Here is a 19,276-nt window from a genome sequence, read left to right as displayed (position 1 = left end):
CCTCCGGTGTTTCAACTTTTACAGATAAAAGTGTTTGGTCAAGTCAATGGGAGGGTGCGGGGTGCAACTCCAACGTGTCTGCCTCTGTCCAGAAAACGGTTGAACAGCACATCCGCTGTGCAGCTGAAGCCCAGGATTTACCTCTGGAAGATAAAGTCTGGAAAGAAGAAACAGGAAACCTGGAGGAGGTTTGAGGTTCTTTTTTTTTTTGGGGGGGGGGGGGGGGGTGTCTTTGTTGTTTTTTGTTTTGGTCTTTTTATTTTTTAGTTTTTACGTCTGTTCAACCTTAAACCCTTAAATTCCAACACAAGTGGATCAGGTCCCATTAAACCTTTGGTGTCTGAGTTCATCAAACACCATCAGTTTGACTGAAGCAGAGGGACGCAACCTGGACCTGTCCTTCTGTGTGGACGCCACTGCTCCACCCCCACCGGCGTCCTCATCGTCTGGGGTAATCCTCCAGGGCTGTCCCTGTCTTCCAGGGTCGTCCCTGTCCTCCGGGGTCGTCCATCCACCCCGTACTCACTCTGATGTGAGTTCTGTTTTGGGGTGGATTTCCCCTGAAACCGTGCGCCTGCAGCCAAAACAAACTCCGGCTGAAGTTTGGCTCCTGCCTCCGGTCTCTGGCCTGATACTAGACGGCAGCCCAGGGACCGGGCCGCCCAGGGGGAGGTGCCCAGGGGGAGGGGCCCAGGAGTGTGCCGGCCCCTCCCACCGCCTATAAGACCAGAGGCGGACGGAAACATTCAGACAGAAGCACACGTGGAGGCTGAAACAGACAGAGACGGAGGGAAACGGGACAGTCGTTTGACGTCTACGAGAACCTTTAATTATCCTCAAAGGGACTAAAGGAAGAACCCTGACTCTGACCTTCGACCCCGTGGACGTGGACGGTTTTCTGATCCAAACCTGGACCTGAACCTCCTCAGATCCAGTCTATGGTCCGGTCTCTCAGGGTCCAGATCCTCAGATCCAGATCCGTGATCGGAGATTGAAACTTTGCAGCTTCAGGATCATCTGCGTCACATTTGACAACAGTTTCCGCAAAGCGGAGACGCCAAGGAACCTGTCAATCAGCAGGAGGACGTCGCCCCGGCAACTGTCAGCTGTCAGACTGTCATTCATTCTGTGAAGATGACATTTGCCATGCTTCGCACGGCGCCCCCCGCGGGCCGCTTCCTGTACGGTGACATCGCCCTCCTTTCCGAAGACGACGATGAGAACGGCAGCGAAGGGTCAGGTTCCGACGAGAGGAACCCCAACTCCTCCAACTTCCGGCTGTCATCATCCTCGCCATCTGCCTTCCACATCAAGGTGAACAGGAAGAGGAAGCTGTGCGGGGGCGGAGTCGGCCGACTGGGCCCCCCAGTGTCACCTCCCACAATGCCCACAGAGGTTCGCCAGAGAACCGCCGCCAATGCCAGGGAGAGGGACCGCACCAACTCAGTCAACACGGCGTTCACAGCACTGCGCACGCTGATCCCCACGGAACCTGCAGACAGGTAGGAACATCAGAACCAGAGAACCACAAATACAGACAGAACCATAGAACCACAACAAAACCAGAGAACCACAGAAACAGACAGAACCATAGAACCACAACAAAACCAGAGAACCACAAAAACAGACAGAACCATAGAACCACAGAACCACGAAAACAGAAAGAGCCATAGAACCACAACAGAACCAGAGAACCACAACAGAACTGGAGTCCGTTCTGTCACTGACAGTGGGTTTCTTGGACACAAATTGAATTGATTTACTCTTCAGTTGATTATGAAGCCTGTTCCACTGAAGTCTTGATTCTGTTCTATTAAAGGTCTGATTCTGTTCCATTAAAGTTCTGGTTCTGTTCCACTGAAGTTCTGATTCTTTTCAGTTAAAGGTCAGATTCTGTTCCGTTAAAGTTCTGATTCTGTTATGTTAAAGTTCAGGTTCTGTTCCATTAAAATTCTGGTTCTTTCCTATTAGAGCGTCACAGTCCGGTGGTGGCTCTGAGTTCAGTTCCATCAGTTCTTTACTGTACAATGGCCCTATCTGCGGTTCCGTGTCATGTGATCCATCAGATTAAGTCTTTGCTTCGATTTTCAGGAAACTGTCGAAAATTGAGACTCTACGTTTGGCAAGCAGCTACATCAGTCACCTGGGAAACGTGTTGCTCCTGGGGGAGGGTCTCCATGATGGACAGCCCTGCCATGCCCCCTCACCGCCGTTCTTCCATGTGAACTCCTCCCCCACCCGAGGATCCGACCAGTCGACTCAGCCCAAACACATCTGTACCTTCTGCCTCAGCAACCAAAGGAAAATGGTAAGAAGACAGAACCCGTAGAACCTACATGTGTCCGAACAGGATCCGCCCAGCCTCCAGACCGTAATAATCATGAATCAGTGATGTCACTGATGAGGAGAGACGGCGTGTGATTCAGGTTAATGAGGTGGGCGGTGTTTGGGGTCAGTGTGGTGTTTAAAGCTGACCTCGGATCAGTGACCGAGGCTGTAAACCTGATTGGTCCAGAGGGACGTTCAAAGCACCGCCTCTTTAAAGGGTCCCATCGGAGGGAATGGTGGTGGGGTTATGGGCCCGGTGGGAGGGGTTTTGCTCAGGCAGGTGGTTTCAAAGTCGCTGGACTGCGACTTGGGCGTTTGTTTGTCTTTATTTAAAATCTGGAGGGGGGGTCTCAGGAGGGGTGGAGCTGGTCTTTGATGGATTCTGAGGAAACACACGTAATCATGAACAAACTCAACCCCATGAAAAATAACAGGAAATCACCTCTGGATTTCCATGACCGACTGAAATCAAATTTATGTGAGTCCAGTGCCGACTTCAACAAACACGGCAGAAGATGATAGAGGTGACCCCCCCACCCCCCACTAACGTGGCCGCTGCCCATTTAGCAGGATTTATGGGTAAGGAGCTGACATCTGGCAGACTCCCCCGTTACCCCAGCAGTGTGTGAAAGCTAATACCCTCCTTAGAGTCTAAACCCAGAGACCCTTCAGCTGGGAGAGCCCCCCCCCCCCCCCAAAACACACACACACACACACACACACACCCCTAAAACTTAGACATCCTCGGTGTCCAAACCCAGACCCCCCCCACCTCTGAGATAATCAGCCCAGACCTTCCCTCCGCTGTGTGGACTCTAGTCCTGACCCCCCCCCCCCCCCCCCAGTGGAGGTCAGTGCTGTCAGTCGGAGCTGTAACAGTATATGTAAACGCTTGCAGAGAAAATGACCCACAAACTGAAAAACGTCCAAAAGTCCACCGTTCTTCACAGTCACATATTCGACTGTTTTCCATTAAACTCATTCCCTTTGAACAGAAGGAACTCAGAGCATTCACGAATTTACAGAATCAGCTCAAAGGCACTGATACCTGGACATTTTATCCACTGATTCTGTTTATTCATTTACATTTTTCACATATTTTCAGTTTAATTTATTTTGATATATTGACACTGTAAAAAAGGCTTGTACAAAAATAAGACAATTCAACTCTTTTATTTCAAATGTCTTATTTCAGTCCAATTATCTGTCGGTGCAGGAAGAAAATTACACCTTTTTTTTTTTTTTTTGAAATTCAACTTTTTATTGAACTTTTCAGAGGCTTGGTATATCCCTCTGTCATCACTTAATCTAAGCATACATTCATAGGATGCAGTTTCAGTCATTGCACAGACCCATTCTTTCATCTCCACAGTTTCTGATGTTTTCCAGTGTCTTAGAATGACTCGACAAGCTGTTGTTGTACCCACTGAAATTACTGAAAGGTTACATTTGGTTATACTGGGTAACTGAGATTCATCCCCCAGTAAGCAGAGCTCTGAGTTTGAGGAGATTTCTGCTCCGAGCCAATTACTTCAAATATTTAGAATATGAGTCCACAAGGGTCTGATTCAAACACATTCCCACATACAATGAAGGAAAGTTCCAGTTTTCTCTTGGTATTTCCAACATAAATCACTACTCAATAGTTTCATCCTATACAATCTAGATGGTGTGTAATAGGATCTATGCATTACATTATTTTGCGTAAGTTTACCCCTTGCCCCTCTCACATCTTTACCACAATCAGCCACAATTATTGCCCATTTATCATTTTCAGTCTCTCCACCAAGGTCCCTCTGCCAAATCATCTTTAACTGGTTAGAGTCATTAGTCATTGGTGAGAGAAGATTTAGCAGTTTTGTAAAATTGTGAGGCTTTTCATTTTCCAAGTGGAAGTTTCACATATTCTATCACCATGTTATCAGTAATATTGTATCTCTTTGAGAAAATGCAACTCCTTATTTGCAAAAATTTCCAAAAGTTATCTTTTCCCACCAAATTAAATTTCTGCTTTTGCTTATCATATGACAAAAACACCCCATCTTCAAATACATCATTAATGGTTCTTAAACCTCCAGTGTGCCACTGTTTCCAATATACAGATTTCTTCCCAATACAAACATCAGGATTATACCACAACGATGAGTATCTTTGTAGAGTGTGTCAATTTAAACATTTTATGTACTCTGCTCCAGACATCCTTTGAATGTAGAAGTATTGGATTTGTGATATTAGACCTTTTTTGTGATAATACCTCCATAGGTTGAAAAGTTGAGCATATCCCCTTCTCTGCCTCCATCCCAGCTGCTTTATCCTCAGTAGCTTGCCAATATCTTGCTATTTTGGCCATCTCAAAAGCTAAATAATACAATCTAAGATCTGGGAGGCCCAGCCCTCCCCTCTCTTTATGTGCACATAACTTTCTTAGTTTTATTCGTGGTCTTTTCCCACCCCTTAAAAAATGTTTTATTACATCATCCATTTGTCTAAAAATAGTAGATGGGATTTTAATTGGTAGCATCATTGCCACATAACTGAACTGTGGGGTAACTATCATTTTTATAACACTATTTTTTCCCCACAATGTGAGTTTTAATTTTCCCCACTTATCAAGGTTTGTTTTTATCTTCTGAAGTAAGGGGTTAAAATTTAGTGCCACAGTTTCGTCTATATCCTCAAAAAGTTTGATGCCAAGATATTTCATTCCCTTGCATACCCATCTAAAATTAAACTTCTCCACCATAGATGAAATACATGACTTGGAGAGAGGCATTGCCTCAGATTTGCTCCAGTTAATGGAGTAGCCTGAAAATTTTGAGAAGGATTGTATAGTGTCCATCAGATGTGGCAGAGAGGTTAAAGGATCAGATACTACTGCTAAAATATCATCAGCATATAATAATTATTTATGTTCATTATCTCCTTCCCGTACTCCCCTTATTCCAGGGTGTGCTCTCACACACTGCTAGAACCTCTAAGAAGATGATGAACAATAATGGACTCAATGAACATCCCTGTCTAGTTCCCCGGGTCAGATTGAAGAAAGGGGAGATTACTCCATTTGTCATCACTGCTGCTTTAGGTTCTTTATACAATATTTTTATCCATTTAATGAAGTTAGAGTTGAAGCCAAAATGAGACAAAGGCCCTCTCTGCGTCTAAAGAGATAGCAGTTATAGGAACATTTTGGGATTGACTCAACCACATTAAGTGTAGCAGGAGTCTAACATTATCCTTTGAAGTTCTGTTCTTCATGAAACCAACCTGATTGTGGTGAATAATATTTGGTAAGACCAGTTGTAAATGTGTTGCTAAAATTTTTGTAAGAATCTTACAATCAAGAAAAATTACACCTATTAAGTTAAATTAAAATAAGACAATATTACCTAAGGATTATAGAAAGAGAAATTTGTGATTTTAAGCATGATATACTCGTTTCAAGTCTTCATGGTAAGATTTTTTTAAATGTATATGCATATATATACGTGTGTGTGTGTATATGTATATGTGTGTGTATATATACACACACACACACACACACACACACGGTTCTTGTGTCCTCCACACTAATAGAGCTGGTTTTATTATAAATATTGTTTAAATCAGTTGTAATCTCTTAGTAGAACAAGATGAAAATACTTGGAACAAGTCAAATAATCTGAACAAGATTAAGTCTAAATAAGTAAATACATCTAAAATATGATCTTATTATTGTAATATTCCACATTCAAGTCAGTTTATCTTTGTCAGATATTCATTTTGTGCAGTGTAAAACTCAGACTAATGACGATAATAAAATCCAAATCTCACAGTGAACCTTTTTATTGATCAAACGTGAACGTCTGTGTTTGATCAATAATGTCCTGAATGTTGACCTGAGTCTGAGCAGCTTGAACGGCTTGAATCCAGTTGGACAGATCTGATCAGAAGAAACGGTGACGTGAATATTTACACCTGCTGTAGGTCGCTAAACAATTCAGGGTCTGAAAGACGGGACTGGTTGTGGTTGTGGTTCTGATCCAGGGTTGGGTTCAGACTCGTTTCCTTGTTTTCACCTTCAGCTTTTCCAACCTGTTTGTTGTTCCAACCTTTGTTTGTTTGTTTTTTTGTTGTATTTTGTCTTTTTATTTTTGATGGGGGGTGTGTGTGTGTGTCTGTGTTGGGAGGTCGGTCATCCATGTTCATTTCTGACGTAGAACAGTCACGGTCCATCCTGTGGGTTCCATGTGTTCTCCATCTGCGACCTGAACCGGAGTGTCAGTGGTTCTCTGTGGGTCGGGTCAGTGCTGGTTCTGAATGCTGTCTTGGCGGGTCTTTCTGTTGTTTGAGCTGACTTGTCTAGTGTTAGATAGGGTTAGGCTGCCGCTGAGGCTCCGCCCCTTTCCAGTCTGACTGTATCTGCTTTGGTCCAGATTCAGTCGAACAGTGAAAACACACAGTGACTTAATTCTGACGAGAGTCAGCCTATTTCACCATAAAACTGTGACTAAAACAGATCCAGATCTGATTGAACCTGCGACTGCTGAACTCGACAGTCGACGCTGCAGGAAAACCAGCTGTTTTGTTCCCTGATCAGACATTTAAAGGATCTGCTGCTGGTGGGACACTTGAACTGTCCTTAAGTGTTATTACATTTAGAAAAGTGGAGCAAACTGGATCTGGGTCTGGGTCTGGGTCTGGATCTTGGTCTGGATCTGGTTTTCTGCTGCCTGTGATACTGAGGTTTCAGGTCCTGGTTCTGACCCGTACATGGGATGAAACTGTCAGATGTTTTTCAGCTTCAGTATCTGCTTTAGATTCACCTTAAATGAGCCTCAGGTGTTTGGGTTCAGCGTCCACCTCCTCCACTCAGAACCATCAGGGGACAGTTGGGTTTGTTTAGTCATTTAACAGCACAGTGGGCATGTCTGCTGTCACCATTAACGCCGGCACCGTTAACGCCGGCACCATTAACGATTAACGGCCATCCTCAGACTGAAGCAGCTGCTGTGAACACACTGAAAGGGTTAAATTTAGATGAATGAACTCAGCTCTGGGTCGTTGGAGCTTCAAGGAGGAGATTTATTTGGAATTTCTGGGGATTTAAAAAAATGTGTAAAATGATCAAAGCAGAGACGATGAGCAGAGTTTTTATTAATATGAAGAGTTTTAATGAACATGAAGGAACAGGAGAAGGTGAATATGGGACGATGTCGGAGGATCAGAGTCTGAACGGAGTTAAAGACACAAGACAACCGTGTGTGTGTGTGTGTGTGTGTGTGTGTGTGTGTGTGTGTGTGTGTGTGTGCACAGACCACGGGGTGTGTTCAACACACACACACACACACACACACACACACACATATATATATATTTATTTATTTTTATTATTATTATTATTTTTTTGATTGATTGAAATCTTTATTTGGAACATGTAGACAGTGAAATCAAAACAAAATCAACCAACAAAATATCAGTAATGATACATAAAAGTTTGATAAGTAAACAAAAGGAGAAAAATAAATAAAATTAAATAAATAAAATTAAACATGCTCAAAAAGGAGTAGGAAGAAGTAAACACTTATATACTCTTACCCCCAATCTGTATTCCTTATGATCTCTATATAGCAATTATTTTATATGAATATAATAATAATAATAATAATAATAATAATAATAATAATAATAATGCATCCTTATTCCTGTATACACTAATATAATAATACCCATTGACAAATGATCATGACTTAGTGGTTTGTTTAGTTTGTTAAGTTTGTTTAGTGGTTTGTTTAGTTTGTTTAGTGGTTTCTTTGTTTTGTTTAGTGGTTTTAGTTTGTTTAATTTGTTTGGTGGTTTCTTTAGTGGTTTTAGTTTGTTTAGTTGTTTGTTTAATTTGTTTACTAGTTTGTTTAGTGGTTTGTTTGGTTTGTTTAGTTTGTTTAGTGGTTTTAGTTTTAGTTTGTTTAATTTGTTGAGTGGTTTTAGTTTGTTTAGTTGTTTGTTTAATTTGTTTACTAGTTTGTTTAGTTTGTTTAGTGGTTTGTTTGGTTTGTTTAGTTTGTTTAGTGGTTTTAGTTTTAGTTTGTTTAATTTGTTGAGTGGTTTTAGTTTGTTTAGTTGTTTATTTAATTTGTTTACTAGTTTGTTTAGTTTGTTTAGTGGTTTGTTTGGTTTGTTTAGTTTGTTTAGTGGTTTTAGTTTTAATTTGTTTAATTTGTTGAGTGGTTTAGTTTGTTTAGTTGTTTGTTTAGTTTGTTTAGTGGTTTGTTTAGTTTGTTTAGTGATCTGTTGTCTAAAAGTGTCTTTCTTTGTCCCTTAAATAGATGCTTGTGCATATTTCAGTGCAGATGTATTTAATGTGAGACTTCCAGCAGATCGTGTTAGTTATTATCATCCAAAGGAATGTGATTTTGTGTACTCTTTCCAAATCAACACCTTATATCTGTACTCGTACTTAATGATTTATTTCTCTGTTACTGAATTCCATCATTTTTGTCTTGCTCAGATTTTGTGACAGCTTGTTTTTATCAAACCAGTTTTGGATTTTGATGAATTCTGAAGCGACAGTGTCCAAAAGCTGCTGTAAATTCTCACCTGAACCAATTATGTTTGTGTCATCAGTAAATCAGATGAATGTGAGTATTCGTGGTGTCTTACATATGTCATAGATTTACATGATAAATAATTTGGGACCTAACAGTGACTCCTGTGGAACCCCACACACCATGTCTAAACATCTGGATTGGTTGTGATTGTTTCCCATTTTCACCAATTGTTCATATATATATATGTATGTGTGTGTGTGTGTGTGTGTGTGTGTGTGTGTGTACAGAAAAAAAACATCTACATTTATCAGAACTGTGCAGATACATACACACACACACACACACACCCAGTGGCCAGACTGCCTCTAGTCTGAGTCTGTGAGTCATAGACAGACAAAAGCGCTGTAACAAATGAGCTAATTGTTGTGTAAATGCTTTCTGGTGTGTTTAATTGCTAGTGTGTTTAAGTGCTGGTGTGTTTAATTTCTGGTGTGTTCTCGTCTGTTGAATTCAGCTGCTGTGATTAGAAACACATTGCCGTCACTCTTTGAAGGCAACGCTGCACAAACCGCCATGGAACGCCCTGGTGACCAGAGGAACCTCCTCAGCCTCGGCTGTTTTCTCTGCTGCTCGCCGCTGCTTTCGAGACAAAAAAAAAAGGCATCTGATTTGTGCGTTAAGCAGCTGTGGACGCGACGGCGCTTTCAACACTCTGTGAACTAATGGTGTGCAGGAAGTTGTGGAAACCGAAATGGAGAAGGGAGCGAGGCAGCGGCGGCTCAGAGGGATCATCAGCCTCCTGTTTGTCCTGTTGGGTTTCCACTGCGCTGGCGCTGCTCGGGTTCTTTAAAGAGTCAAAGGAACCTTCACCTATGAGGCCCTAAACGCACCCAGACCACGGGACCCGACTAACGACTGCGGTTTGGGCTGGATTCAGTTTGTACTGGAAAAAACCCTGACGTCAGCGTCGTGTCCCAGTAAATGAGTGTCATTTACTGATAATGAGGCGTGGACTGGCAGTCACTGGTTTGAAGAGGTTCTGTTAATGAGCAGCAGGAGGATGTCAGATCTATTGGACCCACGTCTGTGTCTGGGTCCGACCTGAGCCTCCGCTCGTTCATCCACTCGTCTGCATATTTCCACCAGATGGAAGCAGTTAAAGCCTAATTTAACACCAGCAGAAGGAGCGGGCTCAGATAACTAACAAAATCTATTAGTAAAACTATCAGTCTGCTGTCAGGGGTGGGGGGGCCGCTCAGTGGGCACAGTCAAACCCAAATCCACATCTGGGTCCAAATCCATCTACAGGTTCATCCATTCAAACCCGTAAACCATGGAAATGAACCAAACAGTCGAGTGTCATCACAAAGACCTCGTTATGTCACCACTAATGAGGTCACATCCAGGTCCAAGTCATAGACATCCCCCAAAATAAAGGCAGGCATTATAGGGCTTTATTAAACAGTGGCAGTAATTAAGTCCATGTGTGGCAGCAGTGTTAACGACATCTGAGCACGGAAGAGAAAACCGAAGAGAAAACAAGTGTTTTTCAGAAGTCGTCAGGACGTGTGTTATCAAAGCAGTGAATGTTCCTGATGAGGCCGAGACACACAATGGCCATGTTCGTTTGCTGTGTTAAGTTAGCTGTGTCCATTAGCTGTGTATGTTAGCTGTGTCTGTTAACTGCGTTCCTTAGCTGTGTCTGTTAGCTGTGTTTAGTTAGCTGTGTCTGTTAGCTGTGTTAAATTAGCTGTGTCCGTTAGCTATGTTAAGTTAGCTGTGTTCGTTAGCTGTGTCTGTTAGCTGTGTTAATTAGCTGTGTCTGTTAGCTGTGTTTATTAGCTGTGTCAGTTAGCCACATTCGTTAGCTGTGTTCATTAGCTGTCTCTGTTAGCTGTGTTCGTTAGCTGTGTCCTTTAGCTTCATTGTCCATGTGTGTTGTTTCCTGCTGTGTTTTATGGTTTGTCTATAATCGCCTACAGGCTGATTGACGAGCGTTTATGAGACTAATTGCAGCGTCTGTTTGACACCACAGACTCTGACTCATATTCACATCTTTTCAGCCGATAAACCAAAGGGACATTCTCCGTTTTCAGTCCATGCCTGAATACCAATCTCCTTATACGATTGTCAGGCCGCTGCCCAAGTGGAATTATTTTTTCCACCCAGTCATTCGTCTGCTCGTGCAGCCAGAGCTTAAATTAGATGTTTGTGTTTGACACAACGTGGATGGAAAATCCACAGTTGTAGGTAAAGAAGCGACTCCGTCCACGACTGTGACGGGTGTCAGCGCCGCCGTCATCAGGTGACGGTATCAGAGCTGGACTAATGTGTCCCCAGGGTCCAGCTGGTATGTGTCTGTGTTTAGTCCACGTCCTCTAAGCCTGGTAGTCAAAACACCCCCCCACCCCACTGGGTTCAGCATCCACAGCTGTGCTTCCTAAACTGCCGCCGTTGGGGGCGTGTCAGTGATTTCACGGTCATTTCATGGTTCATGGTCATGTGGTCATGGACAGTTTCTGATTTAGTTTCTTTTTTTCACAGATCTGTGTCTTTTCAAATGCATCAAACTATTTTATTTGATAAATCCTCAGGTTTTTCCAACCTGTCGTCCAACCCAGTGAATGTCCCCTGGTCCAGACGAGTGTTCCCAGCCTCCAAACATTCACTTTCAAACTGTTTCAGATGGTTTTCACATCTTTACGTCTTTGTCTTTATAGTTCTGTCCAAATTAACCCGTTAACTCAGATGAATCCATCGTCCTGGTTAATGTGATTGTAAATGTGAACTCCATGAACCATCTACAGCAGAATGACTGTGAACATCTGCTCCAACACATTTGGGTCAGTTTGTCCACGTAGAGTTAGAGTTAGAGCAGAACCAGCAGAACCGAACCATAAAGATGGAAGAACAGAACCAGCAGAACCAACCCATAAAGATGGAAGAGCAGAACCAGCAGAACCAACCCATAAAGATTGAAGAGCAGAACCAACACATAAAGATGGAAGAGTAGAACTGACCCATAAAGATGGAAGAACAGAACCAGCCCGTTGTCCCTCCAGATGGAAATATGAGGAGAAAAAACAAAGATGGAACAGTTGACCCACACAAAGGAGTAGACACACTCTGCACCAAGGAGGTTAATATTCACTGAAGCACTTCCACCTTTAAATACCACCTTAACACCTAACATACCTTAGTCTGGGTTCTGTTAGTACTACGGCTAATGGGTCAACCAGCTAACGACAAACACATTAAGTTCATATATGTTCACTTCTGTAATAAGTCTGTTCATGGAAAATGAAACACAGTTAATATAGATTAAAAATAAAGGATATTTAATCATGATTAATCAAAATTAATCCACATCAGCCCTGTGGTGAATCTGATTAAACATTTGAATGCTTTGACAGCTCTAGTTTATTTGTACTCTTCATTTGTGCAGATATAACAGTTGGAAAGTCTGGGTTTGGGACATTTATCCTCAACAAAGGATGCTATACAGGGGTGTCAAACATGAGGCCAAGGGGCCAGATCCAGCCCAAACAAGGATCCAGATCCGACCCAAAGAAGGATCCAGTCTGGCCCACCAAAGGGTCCAGATCTGGCCCACCAAAGGGTCCAGTCTGGCCCACAGGACCAAAGTGCAAACGTTAGACAGAAGACATGGACAGTCAAAAGTGTCCAAATGATTGGAGTTCAGGTTCCACATACAGACCGATGGGATTGACAGTAAAATAAGAACAGAATAACCTATAAATACTGACAAATGCACATGTTCTTCTGGAAAAATTATGTGGAAAAAAATGAAAGTGAAAAAAAACAAAAACATTACACTATGAAAATATTTATATTTACAAATTATCTTTTCACAATAAAATGCAAAAAAAAAAGCATAAATAAAAATATGACCAACCTAAAAAGTGTAATTGTTTTAATATTGTGTGTGTTCTTAAATGTTTGGTGCATTTGTAGATCCACTGATCTGGAAGTTCTGTTCATAATAAACTCTAATATTATAGAAACTGGTCTTATTTTAGTTCCAAACTCCAACATGTTAATAATATTCTGTCCGTTTCCACGTTTGTGGAATAATGTCAGTAAATGCACATGTAGAAATAATAAGTCGAGGCAGAATATTGTTAAAATTGCACTAATTTTTCTAATTTTCTGTTTTTTCAGGTTATTCACATCTTTTTGTAAAATATAAATATTTTCTGAAATTAATGGGAGGTTTTTTTTACTAAAACAGAGTAAAACTTGTCATCATTCTTCATAGATTCTGTACTGTGTTCCTGGTTTGGCCCACTGCAGATCCAACTGGACTGAACAGAACCAGAACTAACATGAGTCTGACAGAACTGATGCGAATATTATCAGAATAACTGGGACCAGATCTGATCCAAACGACCGCCGCGTCAACATGCTGATTACATGACCTGTGTGTCTGTCCTCTGGTTCATCCTCAGTGATCATTCTTTATCAGATTATACATCATGAGACTAAAACACTCAGTATTTCTTATTTTTTCTCTTTTAGCCCAAACCTTCCACAGTCCTGTGGCTGCTATGAATGCTGGGATATGGAGACTGTGGTTCCAATTCACTCAAACAGGGGTTCGCTACCTTTTTCACACCAAGGACCAGTTTATCGTATAAAAACTCACCAGCCCACCTGACCCCCCCCACCCTAAAACAGACCTTCTTGAACAGCCTGTATGACACTATTATTATCCATCCATCCATTGTCTTCCATTTTTCCGGGGCCGGGTCGCAGAGGCAACAGTCTAAGCAGGGATGCCCAGACTTCCCTCTCCTCAGACTCCTCCTCCAGCTCTTACAGGGGGACCCTGAGGCATTCCCAGGCCAGCCCAGAGACATAGTCTCTCCAGTGTGTCCTAGGTCTTCCCTGAGTTCTCCTCCCGGTGGAACATGCCCAGAACACCTCCCCAGAGAGGAGTCCAGGAGGCATCTGAAACAGATGCCTGATCCACCTCAGCTGGTCCCTCTCGATGTGGAGGAGCACTGGCTGTACTCTGAGCTCCTCCCTGGTGACTGAGCCCCTCCCCCTATCCCTAAGGGTGCGCCCAGACAATCTACGGAGGAAACTCATTTCGACCGCTTGTATCCGGGATCTTGTCCTTTCAGTCATGACCCAAAGCTCATGACCATAGGTGAGAGTAGGAACGTAGACTGACAGGTAAATCAAGAGCTTCGCCTTTCGGCTCAGCTCCTTTTTCACCACAACCAACTGATACAGCGACTGTGTATCTCACGCTCCATCCTTCCCTCACTCATGAATAAGACCCCAAGATACTTGAACTCTTCCACTTGGGGCAAGGACTCCCCACCGACCCGGAGAGGGCACACCACCTTTTTTCCGGTCGAGAACCATGTCCTCAGATTTGGAGGTGCTGATCATCATCCCACTCCCTTTGCACTCAGCTCCAAACCGCCTCAGGGCAAGTTGAAGGTCCGGATTCAATGAGACCAACAGGACATCATCTGCAAAAAGCAGAGATGAAATCCTGTGGTCCCCAAATCTCCGGCCCCTGGCTGCACCTAGAAATTCTGTCCATAAAAATTATGAACAGAACTGGTGACAAAGGGCAACCCTGCAGAAGTCCAACTATTATTATATTTGGTTTATTAAAAATGAAGTCTGTAATACTGTAATATGAGCCATTTAAAAAGGTTTAGTTTTTGTTTATAACATATTAAGTCTGGACTCGGTGGTCCAGTGGATAAAACAGGTGTCACACAGAACGTCCTGGGTTCCATTCCAACACCAGTCCATGGGGGCGAGGCCTTTCTGTGTGGAGTTTACATGTTCTCCCTGTGTCTGCGTGGGTTCTCACCAGGTTCTCTGGCTCCTCTCACCATCCAAACACATGCACTGATAGGTTCATGAATTAATCTAAATTGTCCATAGGCGTGAATGTGTCTCTATATGTCTGTCCTGTGATGAACTGGTCACATGTCCAGGGTGAACCCCGCCTTCACCCACAGGCAGCTGAGATAGGCTCCACCCCTGTGAACCTAGTGAGAATAAAGCGGGTTCAGAAAATGAATGAATGAATGAGTGAACAACTTCAGTCTGCAGTATATTCCAAATGGTGCTAGCGGCTGGATGCTAACAGGATGTGTTTGCTAATGTTGGTCATTTTTCTTCACTCTTCTCTGTTCATGTCACTCTTGGTTTTGTTTCATTTTGTTTTGTTCCTGATTCATTAGCTGATCTACTTCATTTCCACCACAATTCATAAGTCTTTTTGAGGCTACAATCCAATTCAAAATCGATTTCCGATTCAAAGTGATTTGATTCCTACTGATTGGTGCTTCAGTCTATAGGTGTGTAAATGATCCTCATGATCTACTCCAGTCTGATTTAAAGGCAGAATGACAAAGGCACACATTCAAATGTCTGTTTCATATGTATTCAGTTGTAAACATGTATCCATGCTTGGCAGGAGTTTGCTGAGGTCCATCAGAATGTGTTGGTTTTCCTCTGGTGTCTGACTGTGTCACAGTGTTCTTAAACTGTGGCTGATGCAGCTGTCAGACTAAGCTCATGAAATACTGTTGGATGGGACCACACTTTATTGTATTTGTTGTGTTATACGTATGCATTTTCATCCTTTCATGTGTTATTTAACGGCATTTGATGGCATGTCAATGCGCTAACCACTAATTGCTAACCACTAACCCTACCTTCCTGGATTAGGTTCCTCTTTGTTTTGGTGCTTACTGCACATGCGTACATTCCAGAACCGGCTGCGTGATGACGTCAGAACGTCCCACGTACAAAACGGAGGCAGACTGCCGGCGGATTTGTTTTATTTTTTAAAATCGATTTTGGGACATTTTAAATCGATTCTGAATTGTAATAAATGAGAATCGCGATTTTTATATGAATCAGTTATTTTGGCACAGCCCTATTGGTTCTGTCCCAAGGTCGGTTCTGTTCCGTTGCCAGTTCTCCATGTTTGGTTCTGTCCTGTAGACGGTTTTGTTCCGTGGTCAGTTCTGTCCCGTGGTCAGTTCTCAATGGTTGGTTCTGTCCCATGGTTGATTCTGTTTCATGGTTGGTTCTCCATGGTTGGTTCTGTCCCATGGTCGGTTCTGTTTTGTGGTTGGTTCTCCATGGTTGGTTCTTTTCCGTGGTTGGTTCTTCATGGTCAATTCTGTCCCGTGATCGGTTCTTCATAGTCGGTTCTGTCCCGTGGTCGGTTCTCTGTGGTTGGTTCTTCATGGTCAGTTCTGTTCCGTGGTTGGTTCTGTCCCATGGTTGGTTCTTCATGGTTAGTTCCATCCTGTGGTCAGTTCTGTCCCACAGTAGTGAACGGTCCGCTGGGTCAGAGGTGAGTTGGAGGAAACTGTGATGTGATTTTCCTGGCCCGATACATAACGTCTGGTCCATGGCCAGGAACCCGAGGTCTGTGCTCTGATTCCACAGATAAATGAGAACCAATTGGGTTCCGCCATTGTTCGTCAGCTCATGAAGTCACTGATCTGACGGTAAAACCATTAAAGGGACGGTGGGCAGGTCCAGGAACTGTTTATGGAACCAGAACCAGACACAAAAGTTACTGGAAGGTCCAGGGGTTCTGAGACACTTTGAACTTTGTCGTAAGAAGACGTTAGTCTTAGAAGCGAACCCAGAACCTGACATTTGTTCCCTGGTTTCAACCATCAGAATTAAATCCGTTTCAATGTGTTTGTGTCTGTTCTGTTCTTTATCATTCGATGGTTCTGATGGTTGGGTTCAGATGGTTGGGTTCTGTGACCGGAGGTTTATTCAATGTCTGCAGTTCACTGTCATTAATAGAGTATTTATAAAGTATTTATTGAGTATTTATAGAGTATAAAGTATTATAGAGTATTATAGAGTATTTATGAAGTATTTATAAAGTATTAAAGTATTTAGAGTATTATAATGTATTTATAAAGTATTTATAAAGTATTTCTATAGTATTTCTAGTTTTGTTTTCTCTCCATTGGTTCTTGCAGAATAAACTGTTCATTTTCAGCCTCTGTTCGTAGATTCATCAGTGTTTAAATAAATGTCTGTGTTTGTCAGTGGACGTCATGCTGACGCTTTGTCTTCTTCTGTTTCAGAATAAAGACAGAGACAGGAAGTCTGCAATCCGGAGCTAACAGGAGGACCCTGGATCTGTCCGACCTCCAAGGATGTCCTGTGGACCCCCGGTGCACCCCCGGTGGACCCCCGTCCTCCTCAGACTTCAGCAGCACTTCAGGACTTTAATGAGCACGACACAGCAGTTCCATTTGTCCACTTTTACCGGAGCATTTACGGTACTGGGACCCGTTTACAGTCCTGGGACCCGTTTACAGTTCTTGGACCCGTTTGCGGTACTTGGACCCATTTACGGTACTTGGACCAGTTCGCGGTATTTGGACCCGTTTACGGTACTTGGACCAGTTCGCGGTATTTGGACCCATTTGCGGTACTTGGACCCATTTACAGTATTTGGACCCGTTTATGGTACTTGGACCTGTTTGCGGCATTGTGATAAGCCATCGACTCGTCTATTGTTCAGACTTTTCTTGTGGCACATTTTTGGACGACAGACGTTGGACGGACAAATGAGTCTTCATCAAACGCTGTGTTTTATTATGAAACTAAACTGAAATATAAATGTATATTTATGTGACATAATATTATACAATGAAACATGTTATTTAACGTTTATGCCAGCTTCAGTACAAACATGGAGGGCCTGTGGATGGGAGGCGTGGGCGTGTGCTTTGGGACTGTGCTGGTATTTGTAATAATCTTTTGTGAAAGCTGGAAAATAACTCAACATGACCAATAAAGTGTTTGTATATGTGGAAATAAATGTCATTCATATGTTGGTGGTGTTAATGCTTCCAGTTCCAACCAATAAACACACAGTTTTCAAATGTGGGCATGGCCACACAGGGAAAGGCATTTCTGGAAACGTCAAATAAAGTCAAAGGGCAACAAACAGTGGGCGGAGCTTCCACTGGCAGGGGCGGGATCAGACTCATACAGGAAGCTTTACTTTGTAATATTTAGACTGGAAGTACTCAGACTACTACAGTAGTACTACTAGAAGTACTCTGACTACTAGAGTATTATTAGCAGAAGTACTCAGACTACTAAAGTAGTACCACTAGAAGTACTCTGACTACTAGAGTAGTACAAGCAGAAGTACTCAGACTACTACCGTAGTACTACTAGAAGTGCTCTGACTACTAGAGGAGTACCACTAGAAGTACTCAGACTACTACAGTAGTACTAGTAGAAGTACTCACTTGTACTAGTAGAAGTATTGGGTGGTTGAGGTCTTTGAGGACAGAACAGTCAATGGAATCTGCAGGTACTGTTGGACGTGTGCCGTGTCCCTTTGCTGTCCTCCCCCTTACCTTAACCCCCACCTCCTCTTCCTCCCTCCCTCCCTCCTCTTCCTCTCTTTTCCCTGGGGTTCCTCAGGGTACTGTCTGCCTGCTGATGGGTTTCCAGTCTGCTTCTGTACTTTCATGTTTACTGATGAGAATTCCTTCTATTTGTTTATTTCTTTTTTCTGTTGTTGTTCTTTCTTTCTTTCTTTCTTTCTTTCTTTCTTTCTTTCTTTCTTTCTTTCTTTTTTCCTTTCTTTCTTTCCTTATTTCTTTCATTCTGTCTTTCTGTCTTACTTTCTTTCCGTCTTTCCTTCCTTTCTTTCTTTCCTTCTCTCTTGTTTTCTTTCTTTCTTTCTTTGTTTCCTTGTTTCCTTACTTTCTGTCTTTCCCTTCCTTCCTTCTTTCCTTCCTTCTTTCTTTCCTTGTCTCCTTTCCTTCCAGACTTTTCCGTTTGTCCTTTGTCGGCATGTCTCTGTTCTGTCTCTGTTGTCTCTGTCTCTTCTCTCTCTGTCTCTTCTGTGTCTTCTGTCTCTGTCTCTTCTGTCTGCCTCTTTTGTCTGTCTCTTCTGTCTCTGTCTTTTCTGTCTGTTGTTTTTCTCCTCCTCTGTCCACTGCCTTTATGGAAAATGATCAGGGTTTGACAGATGGTTTTTTCAGACTCGTGGTCACATGTTTCCTTCCAGACTCTCGGTGCCATGTCCGTCCCCTAAACCCGTTCTCCAGGTTCTGGTTCTGGACTTTCACTCTGTTCAGTTCATACCACACTCATCTCCAAGTGTTTTCCACCGTTCAGTCACATGTAAACAGCTGTTGGTCACAAGGATGGACCCAAACACCCAGAACCAGAACCATCCACCCATGGAACTGTTTAACCCTTAAAAACCAGAATACCCAGAACCAGAACCAGCCACCCATGGAACTGTTTAACCCTTAAAGACCCAAACGTCCGCCTTTAACCATTAAAGACCCAAACGTCCACCTTTAACCCTTAAAGACCCAAACATCCACATTTAACCCTTAAAGACCCAAACATCCGCC

At 42.8% G+C, this 19,276-nt stretch overlaps 1 protein-coding gene across 1 annotated transcript; it reads left to right on the top strand.

Moving 5' to 3' along the window:
• The first annotated feature begins 769 nt into the window (after window positions 1-769).
• LOC115435137 (basic helix-loop-helix transcription factor scleraxis-like) lies at window positions 770-17,699 on the top strand. Its single transcript, XM_030157351.1, has 3 exons — window positions 770-1,502; window positions 2,092-2,308; window positions 16,970-17,699. Exons 1-3 carry the CDS (start codon window positions 1,135-1,137, stop codon window positions 17,006-17,008), a joined length of 624 nt encoding a protein of 207 aa, XP_030013211.1. The 5' UTR covers window positions 770-1,134; the 3' UTR covers window positions 17,009-17,699.
• Window positions 17,700-19,276: the final 1,577 nt, after the last annotated feature.

This window comes from Sphaeramia orbicularis, chromosome 16 (assembly GCF_902148855.1).
Source record: "Sphaeramia orbicularis chromosome 16, fSphaOr1.1, whole genome shotgun sequence".
NCBI lineage: Eukaryota > Metazoa > Chordata > Actinopteri > Kurtiformes > Apogonidae > Sphaeramia > Sphaeramia orbicularis.
This window is presented reverse-complemented; position numbering and strand designations above follow the sequence as displayed.

What these genes read in the sequence shown, in the direction of transcription:
- LOC115435137 (XM_030157351.1), top strand. Translation starts at nt 1,135, where the DNA reads ATGACATTTGCCATGCTTCGCACGGCGCCCCCCGCGGGCCGCTTCCTG. An exon ending in CCCACGGAACCTGCAGACAG is followed by an intron (nt 1,503 to 2,091) that starts GTAGGAACATCA and finishes TTCGATTTTCAG; the next exon opens with GAAACTGTCGAAAATTGAGA. An exon ending in TCAGCAACCAAAGGAAAATG is followed by an intron (nt 2,309 to 16,969) that starts GTAAGAAGACAG and finishes CTTCTGTTTCAG; the next exon opens with AATAAAGACAGAGACAGGAA.